Here is a 21,357-nt window from a genome sequence, read left to right as displayed (position 1 = left end):
ATATATATATATATATATATATATATATATATATATAATTGTACTTATATAACGCTTTTCCCTCAACAGGGCTCACGGCGCTTCACAGACATAAAAACAATGCACATGATACAGAAGACCTAAGCACAGGTTGAGTATCCTTTATCCAAAATGCTCGGGACCAGAAGAATTTTGGATAACGGATTATTCCCTATTTCAGAATATTTTTATATTTTAATGATGTATCTTGAGGTATCTTGCATTTATGCTGTATAAACACATCAAACACATGAAATACACACAAATATATTTTATTTGTGCATAAAACAAGGTTTCAAAACATGAAACAAAGTTTGTGTACAATGGGGCAGATGTATTAAGCCTGGAGAAGAGATAAACTGGAGATAAAGTGGAAGGAGATAGCGCACCAGCCAATCAACTTCCAACTGTCATATTTCAAGCACAGCTGATTGGCTGGTGCGTTATCTCCTTCTACTTTATCTCCAGTTTATCTCTTCTCCAGGCTTAATACATCTGCCCCATTCTTAGATACTGAATTTAAATGCCAAGCAATCGTTTTCTTGCAGATATTTAGTGCCAGTTACATATCATGTCCCCATAGTGCCAGTTACATATCATGTCCTCAGTAGTGCCAGTTACATATCATGTCCTCAGTAGTGCCAGTACATATCATGTCCTCAGTAGTGCTGTGACAGATGTCCCCAGTAGTGCAAGTTACATATCATGTCCCCAGTAGTGCCAGTTACATATCATGTCCTCAGTAGTGCCAGTACATATCATGTCCTCAGTAGTGCTGTTACAGATGTCCCCAGTTATGCCAGTTACATATCATGTCCTCAGTAGTGCTAGTTACATATCATGTCCCCAGTAGTGCCAGTTACATATCATGTCCTCAGTAGTGCCAGTTACATATCATGTCCTCAGTAGTGCCAGTTACATATCATGTCCTCAGTTGTGCTGTTACATATTATGTCCCCAGTAGTGCCAGTTTCATATCATGTCCTCAGTAGTGCCAGTTACATATCATGTCCCCAGTAGTGCCAGTTGCATATCATGTCCTCAGTAGTGCCAGTACATATCATGTCCTCAGTAGTGCTGTTACAGATGTCCCCAGTAGTGCCAGTTTGAAATCATGTCCTCAGTAGTGCCAGTTACATATCATGTCCCCAGTAGTACCAGTTACATATCATGTCATCAGTAGTGCCAGTTACATATCATGTCCTCAGTAGTGCTGTTACATATCATGTCCTCAGTAGTGCCAGTTACATATAATGTCCTCAGTAGTTCCAGTTACATATCATGTCCTCAGTAGTGCTGTTACAGATGTCCCCAGTAGTGCCAGTTACATATAATGTCCTCAGTAGTGCCAGTTACATATCATGTCCTCAGTAGTGCTGTTACATATCATGTCCTTAGTAGTGCCAGTTACATATCATGTCCTCAGTAGTGCCAGTTACATACTGTATAATGTCCCCAGTAGTGCCAGTTACATATCATGTCCCCAGTAGTGCCAGTTACATATCATGTCCCCAGTAGTGCTGTTACATATCATGTCCTTAGTAGTGCTGTTACAGATGTCCCAAGTTTGTTTTTAGCAAAAAAAATAATAATAATAATTTTTCACTTTCTAGAATGTATGGTGTTCAGAATAATTTGGATAATGGATATTTGGATAAGGGATACTCAACCTGTAATACAGCAATAGACAATATATATATATATATATATATATATATATATATATATATATATATATATATATATATATATACACACACAATAGGATATATTTGTACACAATAAGAAAAACTATTTTACATAAAAATATAAATACACATCATTATTGGCGTACTTATGTAGAGAAAACAAAGGACCTTTCTCACACAAGCTTATAGTGTGTTTTTGTGTGTACAGTATATATATATATATATATTTGTGTGTGTGTGTGTGTGTGTGTAGATTCATAGCAGCGCTCGCAAATTGTCCCGGGGGCACTCCACGGTAATACAATACTCTCTCCAGGATGGCGGCACTTAAGGAGTAAAAAAGAGACTTAACAAGCTTTAATACTGTCTCAACGTTTCAGCTTCATTCTTACGAAAGGCTCCTATTGAAAATTCTGTTACAATTAAATTGAAACATTGAGACACTATTGACGCTTGTTATCCTCTTTTTTACTCTGTGAGTGTCGCCATCCTGGAGAGTGTATATATATATATATATATATATATATATATATATATATATATATATATACAAATAGTTAAATAATTTTATTCTGTAATCCTGTATTAGACAACATTATAGATCATACATTGCGATGTTTATTCCAATACCAAATGTAACAAACCATGCATGATTAATTTGTGTGCATACAGTATCCCACCAGCCCAAGCACTGAAGCAGTTAACTGGTAGATATTCCAATCGCAGCGTGTTGTATAAATGTTTTATAATACAAGACAAGGTACAATCAGTGTATTTAGGTGCTGTAAGTGTGAGATCTCTCTGTATTAAGCCGTGAATATTCATGAACTCTTGTTTCTTTTGATATATCCACTCGCCCAGGTACACTCGGGAATCCTCCACATCGGTGATGTGAAAATCGTTGATGCCTGAAGTTCAAAAGGTTTGTGTTCTCTTTACATTTCAGTCTGTAAAAAGAAAGAAATAAGGAGGGCACACTGTACATGTATCTCAACAAATAGCTATTGAATGCACTAAAATGTTACACCGACACCAGGATAGAAGAGGTTCACGTACGGATGAACACTGGGGAGTAGAGAATATTCCAGCGGCTGGAAAACTAATGCAAATCTCAAGTGAACTTAGAACGAGCTAGATGTACCATTATTGTGCATTGCTGGGAAGATCATGGCAATAATGCAACCAGTAACTATTAACCCTACATGTGTTTCCTCCAGGACGCAATTGTTTCAGCGTCTGCAAAAGCCAGTTTTTTTCAAATTGTTGTCTGAACAAGAGAATAATTGTATTCTTACTACATTATTCATTTGTGCTGCCTTTAAAAAAAAAACCCTTATTTTAAAATTGTAAGTATGGGTTTATAAAGTGTAAGATGGCCTATATTTGGTAAGGATCTTAATTTGGGTTAAGCCATATCCATGTCCTAGGATTTTCACAATACGGAACCCTATTCTGAGGGTCCCAAAATAATCCAATTCCTGGTTTGTTTAATTACATTAAGCTAGAGGGGCTGCAATTACAAAATGTTGTAAAGGTTTTTGGACCCCGGAACAATAGTTTTGCATCATTAAGTGTCAAGGATTAGCATTGACGTAGCTATTGTCTAAGGATTTGGTTGTACCAGTCTTTCTAATATTCTTTGGTGATATGGCTGATGCCCAGACTGACTACTGAATGTGATGCACATATGTGGTGGGGTGTACGTGGGAGAGGAACCTGATTAAGGATGTGAACTGCTCCTTATAATGTTCTCTTGACTTAAGTATATTAAGTTATTTATGTCTGTTAGTTTTATTGGGCTTATGCAATACCCCAACATGAAATAAGAGGTGAGATTTAATAGGTTGAGAGATTCAGAACGTGAGAGATTTGGTAAGAAATCTCCAGGTTTTTTTAAAGCGGCAATCATTTACACTACAAAACCAGTTTGATTTGGAAGTGTAAATGATTGCCGCTTTAAAAAAAAATGGAAATTTCTCACCAAATCTCTCACTTTCTGAATCTCTCATCCTATTAAATCTCACCCATATAGTCAGCTGCTTTCTTTTAATAAAAGGCAAAAAGCCAACAAACAAAAAAAAAAAACAATTAATATGAGTATTAGGGTTTTTCTTCAACCTTATATTGCTTTTTGCTACACATTGTAGCCATGACGCGATAAGGAGAATTATTTATGGCAGAGTAAATGGCAGTTACCTTTGTGAATGTAATGTAATTGGTGCTGTATGGGTATTATGTAGGTGACTCTTATGTTATTGATTTTGAGTGCTGTTACATAGGTGACTCTGATGTCATTATGGCAGCCTCTCCGTTACTTAGGTGACTTTCATAAGTGTGGCAATTATGGAGGTGATTCTGATATCATTGTGCAAAAACATTACAGAGTAACCGATTGGCAGATTCCCACAACCAAATGCTGATGGACAATACAATATACTGATATATACACACCACAACAATCACAAATACCGACATCAATATACTGACAAGTAAAACACAGACAGGAAGAAAACACAGACACAACCACAGTGCCGACAGCCGAAATAATGACACAAATAATTGAATAGAGTTTTTCATGGGTTTTTTTGTTCATATATTACCATCCGCGTGGGCATAGAGGAAGAATGTAATAATATGCTGAGCGCAGCGAGGCCACATGCCCGAAGCATAGTGAGCGCAGCCATGGGGACGTGGTACACTAATGCAGTGCCCATGTCGACTTTATAACTGTGTCAGTATTTTAACATGTTCGGCGTTATGAGCATGTTGGTATATTGACTCTGGGTTGGTATTGTGTATGTGATATTTACCATAGGTATTCACACCCGGCCGGTATAACAGTGTCGGTCATGTCATTGTTGGTAGTACAGTTGTAGGTAAATCATACTGATTTATCATACATACAAAGTAATGGGGCTGTAGTAAAGGCCAGCATTGTTCAGAATTTGTACCTTTTATATTGATAAGACTAAACTTTTGATCCTGCATTCTCAATAGCCCTTCCAAAATAATAAAGACTATCCTTTTATGTGTTTTATGTTACATTTTGGCAAGATTTACCTTCTCTTCTTAGTTAAGGCATAAAGTTAACGTTGGCTGCCAAACAACATTGCTGCAGTATTGTATTATTAGACTGCAAGACAACTTTACAGATGGAGCCGGCCTCTTCCTTGCAGGGGCAAGGCGACTGGCTCTCGCCAGGGGTACCTGAGACGCCCACTCCCCATGGATAGGGAGCTGGCTCCGCCGCCTTCCCCGGGGCCCTTCGCCGCCCCGCTGTGCCCCTATCCCTGCCCGTCTCCCTGAAGTGGAGACGGGCAGGGACCCGCAGCGTCGTCGTCCTGAAACTGTGTGAGACGCACGTGCGTCCCAGTCAGATGGAGCGCCTCTGCACCGGCGATCGCCAGTAGAGACATGCTGGTGATCACCGGCCAAAGAAGAGAGGCGCTCCATCTGTATATTATCATCAAGGAATGGGCAAAAAAAATCATTCAATGCTGACCATCAAATGACCTTTTTCCTGTTCGCAAGACTGACTTTTATATGGATCAGAGAAGTTGGAATATAGAGAGGGTGCTGACGTCAGGCTACGTTAGTCACCTGCCCTGTGCAGGCTTCAACATGCCTGCGTTCTCATGGGGATAGCCAGGTACACCCACCGTTTTTGTGGACACACCCAGGAAATGCTGGGCATGCCCATCAGATATCCGCCTGCTAGCCCCCATCCCACCCGGCGACAGACCTGGTACCCTTCAGCAAGCACAGGCCTGGTAATTAGTACCGATCCCCCTCCCCCTTTTTGGCAAAACTGCACAAAATCAGATAAACTTGTATCTGAACACTGTTGCCATTGTATCAGCTGTCAGTACATGATCCAGCATGGAGTAATAATATCTCTGCACAGACCACAACAGTGGATTTTGTGCAAGTGGGTAATCCACGTATCCTGGTAAGAAGCAGAATATGGTTATTGTACCAAACAAGGTAGACAAATGACGGGGCAGCCAGCACTTGACCTGGGCCTACACACATCCAGGCCTGAGCATGATTACGGACTGGCTTCACATTCAGGTGTACATGTAGAGCATGGAGGGGGAACCTTTGGCCCTCCAGCTGTTGTTGTACTACACATCCCAGCATGCCTTGCTACAGTTTTGCTTTTTGGCCATGCTAAAACAGTTGCAGGGCATGCTGGGATGTGTAATTCAAAAACAGCTGGAGGGCCGAAGGTTCCCCATCCCTGATGTAGGGAAACACCCATGATTTATCCGATGTCAACCAAGACCTCCAGACAACAATCCCAATCTCTCAGTGTGTGTGCGGTAATCACTTAGCTGCCCTAAATGGGAGCCATGCATTCCGCTCTATTTTCCTGAGCGCCGAACTTCACGTACAAGGCAGATAATTGGCACAGATTAGGGAGAGATTGTATATCTAATACATAAAAGTCATTGCGCGGACAACTCTGCAAATAAGGGTTTGCCAAGATAAGCTGTAATATTTAGGGATGTGGTGGGAATTGATCTACTAAACAAAATAAGCATCCATAGTGATACTTGTTAAAACATAGTGTACAGCTGATGCTGGAATTCACACCATATCAAGCACGCACTTAGAGGGGGTTTCCAGTAGCCTGGAACCCATGCCAAGAAGTTCAGAATAGTAATAGTGATATCGCTGTATATCAAGAACCATATACTGTATCACAAATGGAAAAAACACATTGTTTTCTTTCAAGAATATTTTGAATGATTATAGCATGCCGTACCACTTGGATTGCAGTAGAATGATTGCACTGATTTTGGAACATAACATACTATAGGTAACGTAGCATGGCATAAACAGTTTTAGGGTTTCTATTTTTACTGAATATGGGTTGGTGTTATTGTTTTACTATATAGTTGTAACCAGGGCCGGATTAGGGGTCAGGCCACCCCTAGGCATGACATTTTTGGCCAACCCCCACCCACCCAGCCCCCCCTTCTGCAGCCAAGCACACATGGCTCCCTTAGCCAGCCTGGCCCAGCCCCAGTAACTTGGCTTCTGCGGGGCCAACGGCTGCTCGATGACCGGATGGGTAGGGCGGTCTCCGGGGGTTGTACACCAAGGGGCTCCAGGGGAGTTGTGCATCGGGGGGTTCTCCTGGTCTTTGGGGGGTTGGTGTAGACATGGGGATCTGTGTTGCCCAGTGGGCGCGGTGGGCCCGTTCCTCATGGGCATAGTGACAAGTCCGGCCCTGGGTGCAGTCTGCTCCTTTATTCTTTGCCAGTATTTATTGTTTTTACATTTTTTGTTTTTTAAATAATAGGCCATTTATAATATTTTGGTAAATTGTGGCGAAGCCTCTCCCAATCATTGACATGCCGTTGTCCTAATATTTTTCTACTTTGGTGTTTGTTTCGTGTTTTGTTTCGTCTTGCAATTATTCTTTAGAAAGATGTACTTTCCACTGTATTTTCCCTGCCAGTGTAACTGCCTGAAAGTGATTTAAGGCAGCTGTTCCGGTCCTTGACTACGCATTTATTAAAAGCACAAATTGAGATGAAACACTTACCAAGAGTATAAATCAGATTTATTCATACTGTTGATCAATTGGACACTTTCATCAGAACATTTATGCAAACTCATAGTTTAGATATATAGAGTGAAGAGACAGAAGAGTTAAAATCATCGGTCTTCCGCTGGATATAGAGTCGCTTCTGTGACAGACTGGGAGGGGGAATGTTAGTGAAGTTGTACAAGTTGCTTCTTATTGTGATGTTATAAGAATTGCTGATCAAACTGTTATTTATGAGTAACGCTAATGGGCGATGAAGTGCTTTTCTGTTGGCGTTCTAGTAAAGTGGTTTAATAGAAAATAAAAGTGATGTAAACAAGTTCTTAGTACTATCCAACTGTGCTACAATGGAATGCAGTCCATTTCCCAACAACCAAAATACCAACAATCATTGGCCAATGGTCAAAATCCTGAAAGGGTCGAAGTGCCGACATTTAAAATGCTGACACAGTCAGATCCGACATTTAAAATGTTTACAGGTCAAAAAGTTGACATGAGTGTTTCATGATTTTTGCTTTGAAACCTACAGTACTTGTTCTTACTTCATGATCCAAGTGGTCATAGAGTTAGATTAGTTAGATTAGTAAGTTAGACCATGCCCAAAGCGGGGGTGTGATAAGCTTAGACAATGTCCATGTCGACCTATGTCGACATTGATGCCCCAAAAAAAAACATGTCTACTTTTTTGACCTATGGACATTTTAAATGTCGGCATTTTGACCATGTCGGCATTGTAAGTATGGGCATTTCGACCCTGTTGGGATTTTGGCCATGTCTGGATTTTGACCATTGGCCAATGGTTGTCCGGATTTTGAGCGCTGGGTTTTTTACTGTTGGGAAATCATACTGAACCCGCTAGAACGCACGTTATTTTGGGACAGTAACATGTAGAAATATAGGCAATTTTCTAATCCAGCGTACGTCTTACACCCGCATTGGTAAAGTGTATATATTGGGGACTATACAACATTTTCCTAATTGGTTGCTGAGCACCAAAATAAGCAAAAAACATTGGTTTGATTTGTTTTGCCTGTATCAAGAGGAGCTGGATCTGGATGTCTTGATTGCTATCCTCAACAAAACTCATGTTACTCATGGTTTTGCCTACCTGTCTGCTAATGAGGACTAAGCTAGTCCTTGCAGTCCTTCCACAATTTGCATCACTATACTGGTCGTTCTCACGGAGACTCTGGCTGCACTGCCAGCCCGTGCTGAGTAACAGGAGCCAGGCGCTGCAGATAACGTCACACTGCAGCACCTTCTTTCTGAGTAACAGGAGCCAGGCACTGCAGATAATGTCACACTGCAGCACCCTCATTCTAAGTAACAGGAGCCAGGCACTGCAGATAATGTCACACTGCAACACCCTCATTCTGAGTAACAGGAGCCAGGTGCTGCAGATAATGTCACACTGCAACACCCTCATTCTGAGTAACAGGAGCGAGGCGCTGCAGATAATGTCACACTGCAGCACCCTCATTCTAAATAACAGGAGCCAGGCACTGCAGATAATGTCACACTGCAACACCTTCTTTCTGAGTAACAGGAGCCAGGAGCTGCAGATAATGTCACATTGCAACACCCTCATTCTGAGTAACAGGAGCCAGCCGCTGCAGATAATGTCACACTGCAGCACCCTCATTCTGAGTAACAGGAGCCAGGCGCTGCAGATGTCACATTGCAACACCCTTGTTCTGAGTAACAGGAGCCAGGCGCTGCAGATAAAGTCACACTGAAACCCCCTTATTCTGAGTAACAGGAGCCAGGTGCAGCAGATAATGTCACACCCAGGACCCAGCTGCTTCACAGTGGAGGGATTTTGATGTCACACACAAGAAGGGCGATACCTGGCTCTTGTGACACCTTTGTGTGGAAGTAGACATGCTGGCATGTGGCAGATGTAACATATACAGAGAGAGTTAGATTTGGGTGAGTTATTTTGTTTCTGTGCAGGGTAAATAGCGGCTGCTTTATTTTTACACTGCAATATAGATATCAGTTTGAAGTACAAACCCCACCCAAATCTAACTGCATGTTACATCTGCACGACCTGCAGTGCAGCATGGTTTTGTCCATTAGAGAGAGAGAATTTGCTTTTGTGAGTGAACCAGAATCAGGCCCTTAGATTGTAAGCTCCACTGGGGCAGGGATTGATGTGAATGTTCAAATATACTCTGTAAAGTGCTGCGGAATATGTGTGCGCTATATAGATAACTGGTATAAATAAATACATGATATTAACAGACAGACAAAAAAGAGGATAGAGAGCCCTGCTCACCAGCTTACACTCTACAAGGAAGTAGACAAGACATGGCACATGGTCAGCATTATACGGCACATGGTCAGCATTATACGGCACATGGTCAGCGTTATACGGCACATGGTCAGCGTTATACGGCACATGGTCAGCATTATACGGCACATGGTCAGCGTTATACGGCACATGGTCAGCATTATACGGCACATGGTCAGCATTATACGGCACATGGTCAGCATTATACGGCACATGTCAGCATTATACGGCACATGGTCAGCATTATACGGCACATGTCAGCATTATACGACACATGGTCAGCTTTATACGGCACATGGTCAGCGTTATACGGCACATGTCAGAATTATACGGCACATGGTCAGCATTATACGGCACATGTCAGCATTATACGGCACATGTCAGCATTATACGGCACATGGTCAGCATTATACGGCACATGGTCAGCATTATACGGCACATGGTCAGCATTATACGGCACATGGTCAGCATTATACGGCACATGTCAGCATTATACGGCACATGGTCAGCATTATACGGCACATGGTCAGCATTATACGGCACATGGTCAGCATTATACGGCACATGTCAGCATTATACGGCACATGCTCAGCATTATACGGCACATGGTCAGCATTGTACGGCACATGTCAGCATTATACGGCACATGTCAGCATTATACGGCACATGTCAGCATTATACGGCACATGGTCAGCATTATACGGCACATGTCAGCATTATACGGCACATGTCAGCATTATACGGCACATGTCAGCATTATACGGCACATGGTCAACATTATACGGCACATGTCAGCATTATACGGCACATGTCAGCATTATACGGCACATGGTCAGCATTATACGGCACATGTCAGCATTATACGGCACATGGCCAGCATTATACGGCACATGGTCAGCATTATACGGCACATGGTCAGCATTATACGGCACATGTCAGCATTATACGGCACATGGTCAGCATTATACGGCACATGGTCAGCATTGTACGGCACATGTCAGCATTATACGGCACATGTCAGCATTATACGGCACATGTCAGCATTATACGGCACATGGTCAGCATTATACGGCACATGTCAGCATTATACGGCACATGTCAGCATTATACGGCACATGTCAGCATTATACGGCACATGGTCAACATTATACGGCACATGTCAGCATTATACGGCACATGTCAGCATTATACGGCACATGGCCAGCATTATACGGCACATGGTCAGCATTATACGGCACATGGTCAGCATTATACGGCACATGTCAGCATTATACGGCACATGGTCAGCATTATACGGCACATGGTCAGCATTATACGGCACATGTCAGCATTATACGGGTCAAATTGTTTGCTGTGACATTGTAAATTTGAGGTGAAGTTGTAAGGTTCCGGTAGTTGTTTGTTATCTGTCCTGCAGATAGGGCTTGTCTGTGCTTATCCAGCCACAAGGATGGATGAGGAAACATGAAGAATGTAGTGTTACTGTGCTTGTGGAGTGCCACTGTGCTTGTGGAGTGCACATTTGTATGCAGAGTGCCACTGTGCTTGTGGAGTGCCACTGTGCTTGCTGGGTGCTACGGTGCTTGGGTATGGTGCTACTGTGCATGTGGAGTGTCACTGTGCTTGTGGAGTGATACTGTGATTGCAAAGTGCCATTATGCTTGTGGAGTTTTACTGTGCTTACAAAGTGCCACTGTGCTTGTGGAGTGCCACTGTGCTTGTTGGTTGCTACTATGCTTGTGGGGTGCTACTGTGCATATGGGGTGCTAATGTGCATGTGGAGTGCCACTGTGCTTGTGGAGTGCTACTGTGCATGTGGGGTGCTAATGTGCATGTGGAGTGCCACTGTGCTTGTGGAGTGCTACTGTGCTTGTAGGGTGCTATTGTGCTCGTGGAGTGCCACTGTGCTTGTGGAGTGATACTGTACTTCTGGGGTGCCACTGTGCTTGTGGGGTGCTACTGTGCATGTGGAGTGATACTGTGTTTGCGGAGTGCCACTGTGCTTGTATACTGCCACTGTGCCTGTGGAGTGCCACTGTGCTTGTTAAGCACTGTAAATTAAAGTTGTGGCAAGTCATTCATTTTTAGGATGATGCAAAGAGCACACCTATACTTTATAGATCAGGGGTTGGGGGGAGGGGACCCCTGGTCCTTTACTAGCCGTGCACCCTGCACTAACAGTACAGCTGCCACTGGTTGTATTAAGGGTTATAATAAATAAACTCCACAAAATGTAATTTCTGAAAGGGCAAACTAGGATAAATATTAAAGTGCAATGGATATATAATAAATAATTGTAAGGTTACATAATCGCTGGCAATTATACACCCATCTGTGCTATGTTACCTTTCAGTGAACGCAGAACAGGGCAATGCATCCTGGCCAACTCCTGTTAGTACATACCAATAAGGATTATTCAGTAATATGGCGCACATAAATGTATAATAACATAATGTAGCATGAGAGCAAAGCTTTGAGTAGTCAAATGCAAATCGTACTAAGGGGCCCAACAGCAGTACGGCCATACTGAAATGTGCCTATAATGATGTCACAAGTATAACAACATTCAACCTTGGCACAATTCCCAGACTACTATAACAACTATGGTCTTAATTATTGTACACTGGTAAGATGCATTTTATTATTTTTTGGCAAGTGACATAGGATTGTTTTTGGCTGGTAGTAGAAACCTATCCTCGGAGAACATAGACATAGACATGCTGAAATTCCCCCTATAAATCAATGCCTGACATACAGACAAGTAAAAAATGTAATACAGCAAATAATACAAGAATTAATGTAAATTGCGCTGGCAGTATTTCAGGATCGTCCTCGTCTCATTCCAGTGATCTTCTACAGGCCCCAGAAGGAACACCCCTCCGAATAAGTTATTACGATACCTCCGAATTGTTCTGATTTTAACGGGATCGCATCCAGCTTGAGGCCGGTAGTGTCCCGCGGTGGGGGAGAAGTTGGGAGTTCCCCCTGCCCGCCGCTGCTCTGAGTTAAATAGATGCTGGTGCGCATGCACACAGAGTCTATTCCAGGGGACAGAGGGGCAGGGAGCAAAGAGCTGCTGGCCATGCCCGCAGAGCTACGATAAAGGGAGCATGGCCTCACAAGAACTACACGTATATAGTCCACGAACCCTTGCTGCTAGGCCACACCCCCAAAATTTTGCCCATGCACCTTCGGCACGCACGCAGTCCCGCTTCCCGTCCCCTACATGTTGGAAAATATGTATTACTGTAGATCAAGCTTAGACAATCAGAAGCTAGCTGGCGTGGAAGTTGGAACTAAGGGCATATTTATTAACAGTTGCTTATATAGCGCAGCAAATTCTGTACTTTACAATTGGTGTCAGTTTCTTATATTGTGCAGCAGATTTCGTTGCGCTTTACAATTGTAAACAGAGATAAAACAAACTGGGTAACTACCAGGGGCGGGCTGGGCCGGGGGGCAGGGTGCCACATGCCCCCCCAGGCCGGTATGACTATGTACTGGCTGGGCCGCTGTGTGCAACTTGCACACGCTGCCGCAGTCGTCACCGCTGCAGCCGCCTCCGTGTGTCCAGCACATCCCCGGCTTCCTGGCCGCACGAATGTAAGGCGACGGCCTCTCCAAAAATTGCTGCCGCCTTATAGGAGACAGACACTAGAGGTACTGCCATACCTCTAGTGTCTGTTAGAAGAAAACAGCGCGGCCAGCTCTACCCAGAAGTGCGGATTCGGGTAGCGCTGGCGCGTTGTTTAAATGGGACCCCTTGGAGGTAATCAGGGATATTAAGCATGTTATAAAGTCCTGATTCTGGGATCCCCGCCTGGATCAGAATTTTTACACATGTTTAATATTCACGATCCTTAGGGGATTGCCCCAATACCACCACTCATGTATGGGCGCCTTTACTGTGTGTCAGAAAATAGACTTAATGTCCAATTGCAAAATATACAGAAAAGCAGCGCTGGGGTTACAATGAACACAATATAAATGATTATATGATTATAAAAATACCTTTATATAAAATAACATTGTTACACAATTACACAACATGTATATACATGAAAACATACAATTAAAGAAATAATTAAAATGGGTCTCACTCTGTGATTGGATCGAGAAAAGCACCTGGGCCACTGCCCAAATATGTCAGTCCAGTTGGTAAGTGCACTGATTGTGGGGTGGTCTGCCAAGTGGGAAAGGATGGAATTTGGTGGGGTACCGGTTCACTGGTCCTCACTATGTCGCGGAGGTCTGCTTGATGCCGCTGGAGGGGTCAGTGATGGGGATTCCGGATATGTCCCTTTATCCTGGGCCCTTCAAAGGTATTTGGGGAGGGTTTGGGGCACTCTGTACCCATGCAGTAGAAACCTCCTGTGTGTGTTAATGTCCAATTGCAAATGAGTCCCACACGATATCAAATATATCAAATGCAAAATATGACAGAAGCCTGTGCTTTGATCAGACCACAATGTAATACAAAGTTTTTATGCTGTGACTGCTAATTGTCAGTTCCGTCTCCAAAAGCGCTCCAGAATATTCTATTATGTCTCAGCAAGCTGCAAAATAGCTCAAATAAGATCATAATTCCCAACTTTCAGGTGCTGCAAGGAGTGACAATGTCCAAAATCAGGGGACGTGGCCTATAATCGCGACATCCCACGAGGCCACGCCCCCATTTAGACGATGTGGGGGCATGGCAGAGAGGCTCTGTGATCCTCTAGCCATGCCCCCAGCCCCTCTGACTGAGGGAATAGAGGCTGTGCGCCTGTCGGCAATTTACAAGGGGGACTTCCAACTGCCCCCCCACCCTCCGCCCCCCCACAGCGGGAGGGACGTGGGAACGTCCCCGAAAACCATGACGTTCCCGCGGTATTCGGGACAGTTGGGAGGTATGATAAGATGGAGTTTCCACATAGATTTTTACCAACCTGATGATCTCGAAAATTGCGTCTCATTGAGGGGTAAATGTATGAAGCTTAGAGAATCTATCCCCATAGAGAACATTTTGCGCAAGGTGATAATGCATCAGCTCCAATATGTAAATGGTCAGTTGAGAGCTGATTGGCTGGAGTATTATCCCCCGGCACATTACGGGCCTTATTCTGATTCACTCGCTCCCCCCCGCACAGAGGAGCGAAGTTTTCCATCTGCGCATGCGCTTTCTGTGCATGTACAGATGCTGGGTGTGAGCGGGAACTGCGAACTGCTGCCAGTGCGGGTCGTGGGGCGGTGGCACCTGGCTGCGCCCATTGAAACGCCCAGCGTTTCATGGCCGTTCCCATGCAAACGCTGGACGTTCACATTCAAATTGCTGATCTCCGTAGGGCCTGTGTTTAGAATGATACATGTTGGCGCCATATTTCCTCTACAACAATACACGCATCATTTACAAAATAATGTGCAGGCGGCAGTTTTACATTCGCTCTAACCCAAAGGTAACATATAAAATCACGTTGTTCTCTCTCCGGCCTGATGTCACTCGCAGCGTCCCACCCTTGTTAACTTGATAAATAATTTTACTAGCGGGAATCTGTGACATCCTATACCACTGTTATTGTACATATGTAAAAATGATTTGTGGTCAAACGTATATACCCTGTAGTTAGTTATATAAGGTAGATAAATGGCAGCTGAGATGAACTCTTATTAATTTCCTTACAGATGAAATGCCTGTGTTTACTTGTGGGCCTACCTTTATAGAAGGTAAAAAGGACTTTATTAAATATGCTAGTGCACCCAATAACAAACTATGTCTATTCAACATTGTTCTATGAACTTTGTGAAAGGACCAAGCCGAAGTCCCTGCTTGTCAGGGAGTCTGTAGGTGGACATAAGTTACACTGTAAATAAAGTTTTCTGGAGCATGGGCAAACAGGCACAGTGTAGCATGATGGGAAGTGGTTAAAACAAAAGAGCTGTTGAAGCTGTTGGGCAGTTCCCTGGAGAGTCTGCTTAGGAAGAGATTGCAGGCAGAGCTGCGCATCAGGACCGAAGCAGAAGCGGTGCTGGAGTCAGAGAGAGCCTTACCTGCGGCGAGTGTTGCAGAGGCGTGTACAGAGGCTATCCACAGCAGCCGCAGTCCATCTGTGTGAGGTCCAGTGCTTCGGGCAAGGTGACGCTGCTGAAGTGGGAAGCGGCATATGCAGGTGACGTGGGAAGGCCTGTGCTGGAGAGGCGGAGCTGTGTGAGGGGATCTGGCAGCCAGAGTAAAAGCAAGGAGCTGGTGAGTGCACAAATCTCTGCATCCCACACGCCCAGACAGGGAGGAGCAATGACACAGAGTTTATGCAGTCTATATGACACTGGATTCCACAGCCCAGTGCGCTCACCCAATAGTAATTTAAGCAATAGCCATAAACTGAGGGGAATCTCCTTTAACCTCCTAACTTTTGGCATTATTACACCAGAACAAGGGGAGATAAACCCGGCTTAGAAGCCTGGAGACGCTTCACAAACACAATCTTAACCAGGGAATCTCTGCATTGCTGAGCAGTATCATCATTTGTGGCAAACAGAAGCAAGTAATGACGAAACCCGGCTTATCCAGCCTGGGGATGCCTTTCGAGACCTATAAAGTGGTAATAAAAACAAATATAACAGCACAGGAGAAGTGAGTTAAACCCGGTGGGACACCAGGGGACACTCTGAATTAGTGCTAGCAGCATATCAGGAGACTTTCAGGGATAGAGAAAAACTGCATCAGATTAGCAGCAAGCAAGTTAATATTGTGTCTACCAGAGTGATAGCCAGTTAGAAAAACCGTTGGAGCAGCCATTTTAGCTAGAGTAAGAGTTACACAGAGGAGAATAAAACTGCACTCTCTCCCTCTTAGTGGCACAAGAAAACTGCATCATTATAGTCTACACGGTGTGCATCTAAAAGGGAGTAAAACTTGAGACTAGCGAGAACTCACCTGCAGTCGTATTCAAGACTTTTGGAAAGGAACTGCAACCTATTAGGACAGTGGCCACAGGGAGGGACTCTGTAATGTAAAGAAGCGCTTTAGTTGTTTAAGTTAAGTAGGAAATTATTGCGCAATAATATATTGATTACAGTCTAAAGTAACAGCTCTAAGATAAGTAAATTGTAGTAAGTTAGGATTCATGAATACTGCCAATAGTAAATGATAGAAGTATATGCATGAATTTATCTGATAGTTGGTATAGAATTTACAGTAATTTGATGCGTTTCATGTACCAAGGGAACTGAAGTTCGGAGGAGCAGCTGCACGTTCCAGTATAATAAAATGTTTGTAATGGTGAAATTGTTCATTTATATTCGGTAACTGATTGGTAATATATGAGCTATAATAAATTACGTTGAAGTCATTGTGTGCTGCTGTATTTAACCTGTTACCTAAACAAACAAAAGGAGTGATACTTACCCAAGTGACGGAAGGTCACATTTGGCGTCACACGAACAGGATAGGACAGAGAACGGAAAATGGCATCCGAGGAACAAGATGAAGTGCTGGGGGACAGGGGGAATGGTGTGTCATCCAGCGTACAAACGGAGCCCATGAACACAGGCACGAATGCAATTACCCTTCCCTACTATTTTGGCGCTCCATGGCTTCCTATGTACTCCGGCGAAGAAAAGGATGGAGATGGAAGTGTATTCAAAGCCTTCAGGAAAAAGATTAGATCGACGTTTAAATTGTATCGGCCTGGAGGGGAACAGCAAATAGAGATATTGTTGGGTCAGCTGAAAGGAGCAGCTGCAAGAGAGGTGTCCTCTTGGCCTTTGAGTCAGAAACAAACAGCAGACCAGATCTTTCAGAAGTTGGCTACGACATTTGATACCAGCACTTTGCCGGAACGCAAAAGTCGGTTTTATAGTCGAAAGCAAAAGTTAGGGGAAACGCTAAGAGACTTTGCGTTGAGTCTACAAGAGGCGCTCCGTGATATTAATGGGGACAGTCATGTAGAGGGAAGAGAGGAGGACAATGAAAAATTGATTACCCAGTTCATTGAAGGAGCCAATAATGAAGGCATTAAAATACAGTTAAAAATGCTGAAATTGCAGAATGGGCTAAAAACTTTTGCGGATTTCAAGGAGACTGCTATTAAGGTGCTTGGATACGGGAGGCCTAAGGAAGTGACTTTCTCTGAATGTACAAGTGGTCAAGAAGGTTTCGGTAGCGACAAGGAAAGATCACTAGTGGGAGAAGAAATGAAGATGAGGCCAGCAATTGCCCAAAGTGTGCAGACTCCTGTGGCTGACCTGAACTATACATTGAAGGGTCAGGTGGAAGATTTGGCTGTAAGCGTCAATCAAATAAAACGAGAGTTACAGAAGTTAGCCCAGCAAAACCTCTCACCCTCCGGTGAAGATGGCAGGAGAACCAATAATCGACAAGGACGAAACGATTGGCGGGAGAACTCGGCAGGAGGAGGACGTCATGCAACCGATCGCTTCGATTCACAGGAGCGTCCTATATGCCGAAGATGCGGGCAGTGCGGACACATTGAGCGATTCTGTCAAAGCAAGGAGGCATTAAACCAGGGACCCCTTGAGGACAGAGACCGATCCTCGGGGGAATTGAGTATGCAAGATCTGTCACCTGAAGAATGGTCCCCACAGTATATTGGACATTGCCCTGTTATAGGCATCAAAATTGAGGGGCAAGAAGTGTCAGCCTTATTAGATACCGGTTCTCCTGTCACCACTATACAGCAGGGGTTATTCTATTCTCATTGGACATCAAAGAGAACACTATCAGCTCCTCCTGCATGGTTGAAATTGCTCGCAAGTAACGGGCAGGACATTTCATGTGTAGGATATTGTGAAATGAATATGCAAATCGGACAAGCTGTGATGGCTGACCAAGGATGCTTGATCACCAACGTGAATGACCCGTTAGTTCCTGCAATCATAGTGGGCATGAATGTCCTAAGAAATTGCCCTGAAGAACTAATCTTGACACTGACACAAAAACCGTACAGCCAACCTCAGACTCTGAACCAAATAATGCAGCACACTATCTATGGCTGGAGCGGCCAGGTAGAGAAGAGAGTGCTGGCTACTAAGGTACAAGGAACTGTCACGTGGTTTAATGTCCGGAAGAGATATGGTTTCATCAACAGAAATGATACAAAAGATGATGTCTTTGTCCATCAGACGGCTATAAAGAGAAACAACCCCCAGAAGTTGCTGCGCAGTGTTGGAGACGGCGAGGCGGTGGAATTTGATGTGGTGGAAGGAGAGAAGGGTGCCGAGGCAGCCAATGTGACTGGCCCTGATGGTGTACCGGTTAAAGGAAGCCGGTTTGCTCCCAACAGACGTCGGTTCCGCAGGCGGTCCTACCAGCCAAAAGTAGAGGATGCTGCGGAAGCTAGTGGAGAAGGCATCAGGATGGACCAAGCGAGAGAAGGGGAAAGAGTGGAAGAAGCGTTTCGTCCGCAGAGACCTGTCCAATGCGGAAGTCCACCCACATTCTTCCGCAGACGATATGTTGGTAGAAGAAGCAGAGTCGCGAAACAAGAACTTACCACCCTTCCTGAGAAAACAGAAGTTATACAGACCGATGGGGTGAACAAGCATGAGTATCGGCTTGAACTGGCCGAGAATGTAGTGGAAGAAAGGACAGAGACAGTCCACCACCGACCAGGGCTAAGTTATGGTCAAGCCACGAATGCTGCATCATTCCAAGTAGGAGACCGAGTTTGGAAGATGAACCGCCAACAGAGTCATGAGTTATATCCTGTCTGCGAACCTGAACCTTATGTAATTGCCCACATCTCGGCTGCAGACACTGGGGTGTATGGGATACGAAGAGATGGAATTGACCACCAAGTTCTTCAGATGATAGTTAATACCCATGTTAAGTGTAATTGGTATTGATGTTTGTAACTTACGAAAGTAGAGATGGTTTTTAAATGCATGAGGACATGCAATTATTTAGAGGGGAAGAATGTGACATCCTATACCACTGTTATTGTACATATGTAAAAATGATTTGTGGTCAAACGTATATACCCTGTAGTTAGTTATATAAGGTAGATAAATGGCAGCTGAGATGAACTCTTATTAATTTCCTTACAGATGAAATGCCTGTGTTTACTTGTGGGCCTACCTTTATAGAAGGTAAAAAGGACTTTATTAAATATGCTAGTGCACCCAATAACAAACTATGTCTATTCAACATTGTTCTATGAACTTTGTGAAAGGACCAAGCCGAAGTCCCTGCTTGTCAGGGAGTCTGTAGGTGGACATAAGTTACACTGTAAATAAAGTTTTCTGGAGCATGGGCAAACAGGCACAGTGTAGCATGATGGGAAGTGGTTAAAACAAAAGAGCTGTTGAAGCTGTTGGGCAGTTCCCTGGAGAGTCTGCTTAGGAAGAGATTGCAGGCAGAGCTGCGCATCAGGACCGAAGCAGAAGCGGTGCTGGAGTCAGAGAGAGCCTTACCTGCGGCGAGTGTTGCAGAGGCGTGTACAGAGGCTATCCACAGCAGCCGCAGTCCATCTGTGTGAGGTCCAGTGCTTCGGGCAAGGTGACGCTGCTGAAGTGGGAAGCGGCATATGCAGGTGACGTGGGAAGGCCTGTGCTGGAGAGGCGGAGCTGTGTGAGGGGATCTGGCAGCCAGAGTAAAAGCAAGGAGCTGGTGAGTGCACAAATCTCTGCATCCCACACGCCCAGACAGGGAGGAGCAATGACACAGAGTTTATGCAGTCTATATGACACTGGATTCCACAGCCCAGTGCGCTCACCCAATAGTAATTTAAGCAATAGCCATAAACTGAGGGGAATCTCCTTTAACCTCCTAACTTTTGGCATTATTACACCAGAACAAGGGGAGATAAACCCGGCTTAGAAGCCTGGAGACGCTTCACAAACACAATCTTAACCAGGGAATCTCTGCATTGCTGAGCAGTATCATCATTTGTGGCAAACAGAAGCAAGTAATGACGAAACCCGGCTTATCCAGCCTGGGGATGCCTTTCGAGACCTATAAAGTGGTAATAAAAACAAATATAACAGCACAGGAGAAGTGAGTTAAACCCGGTGGGACACCAGGGGACACTCTGAATTAGTGCTAGCAGCATATCAGGAGACTTTCAGGGATAGAGAAAAACTGCATCAGATTAGCAGCAAGCAAGTTAATATTGTGTCTACCAGAGTGATAGCCAGTTAGAAAAACCGTTGGAGCAGCCATTTTAGCTAGAGTAAGAGTTACACAGAGGAGAATAAAACTGCACTCTCTCCCTCTTAGTGGCACAAGAAAACTGCATCATTATAGTCTACACGGTGTGCATCTAAAAGGGAGTAAAACTTGAGACTAGCGAGAACTCACCTGCAGTCGTATTCAAGACTTTTGGAAAGGAACTGCAACCTATTAGGACAGTGGCCACAGGGAGGGACTCTGTAATGTAAAGAAGCGCTTTAGTTGTTTAAGTTAAGTAGGAAATTATTGCGCAATAATATATTGATTACAGTCTAAAGTAACAGCTCTAAGATAAGTAAATTGTAGTAAGTTAGGATTCATGAATACTGCCAATAGTAAATGATAGAAGTATATGCATGAATTTATCTGATAGTTGGTATAGAATTTACAGTAATTTGATGCGTTTCATGTACCAAGGGAACTGAAGTTCGGAGGAGCAGCTGCACGTTCCAGTATAATAAAATGTTTGTAATGGTGAAATTGTTCATTTATATTCGGTAACTGATTGGTAATATATGAGCTATAATAAATTACGTTGAAGTCATTGTGTGCTGCTGTATTTAACCTGTTACCTAAACAAACAAAAGGAGTGATACTTACCCAAGTGACGGAAGGTCACAAATCTGCTGAATTT

General features: G+C 43.8%; 1 protein-coding gene across 1 annotated transcript in view; it reads left to right on the top strand.

Annotated features, from left to right (window-relative positions):
- MAF (MAF bZIP transcription factor) overlaps positions 1-21,357 on the top strand; it is a 61,373-nt gene that overhangs the window by 20,327 nt on the left and 19,689 nt on the right. The window contains exon 2 of the mRNA XM_083165265.1: positions 2,568-2,628. Coding sequence (XP_083021391.1) covers positions 2,568-2,601 — 34 coding nt within the window. The 3' untranslated portion in view covers positions 2,602-2,628. The remainder of the gene's footprint in view (positions 1-2,567; positions 2,629-21,357) is intronic.

The sequence above is a fragment of the Crinia signifera genome, chromosome 11 (genome assembly GCF_055691185.1).
Source record: "Crinia signifera chromosome 11, ASM5569118v1, whole genome shotgun sequence".
NCBI classification, from domain to species: Eukaryota; Metazoa; Chordata; class Amphibia; order Anura; family Myobatrachidae; genus Crinia; species Crinia signifera.
The sequence above is the reverse complement of the archived record's forward strand: the minus strand, read 5'-3'. Positions and strand labels throughout refer to the sequence as shown.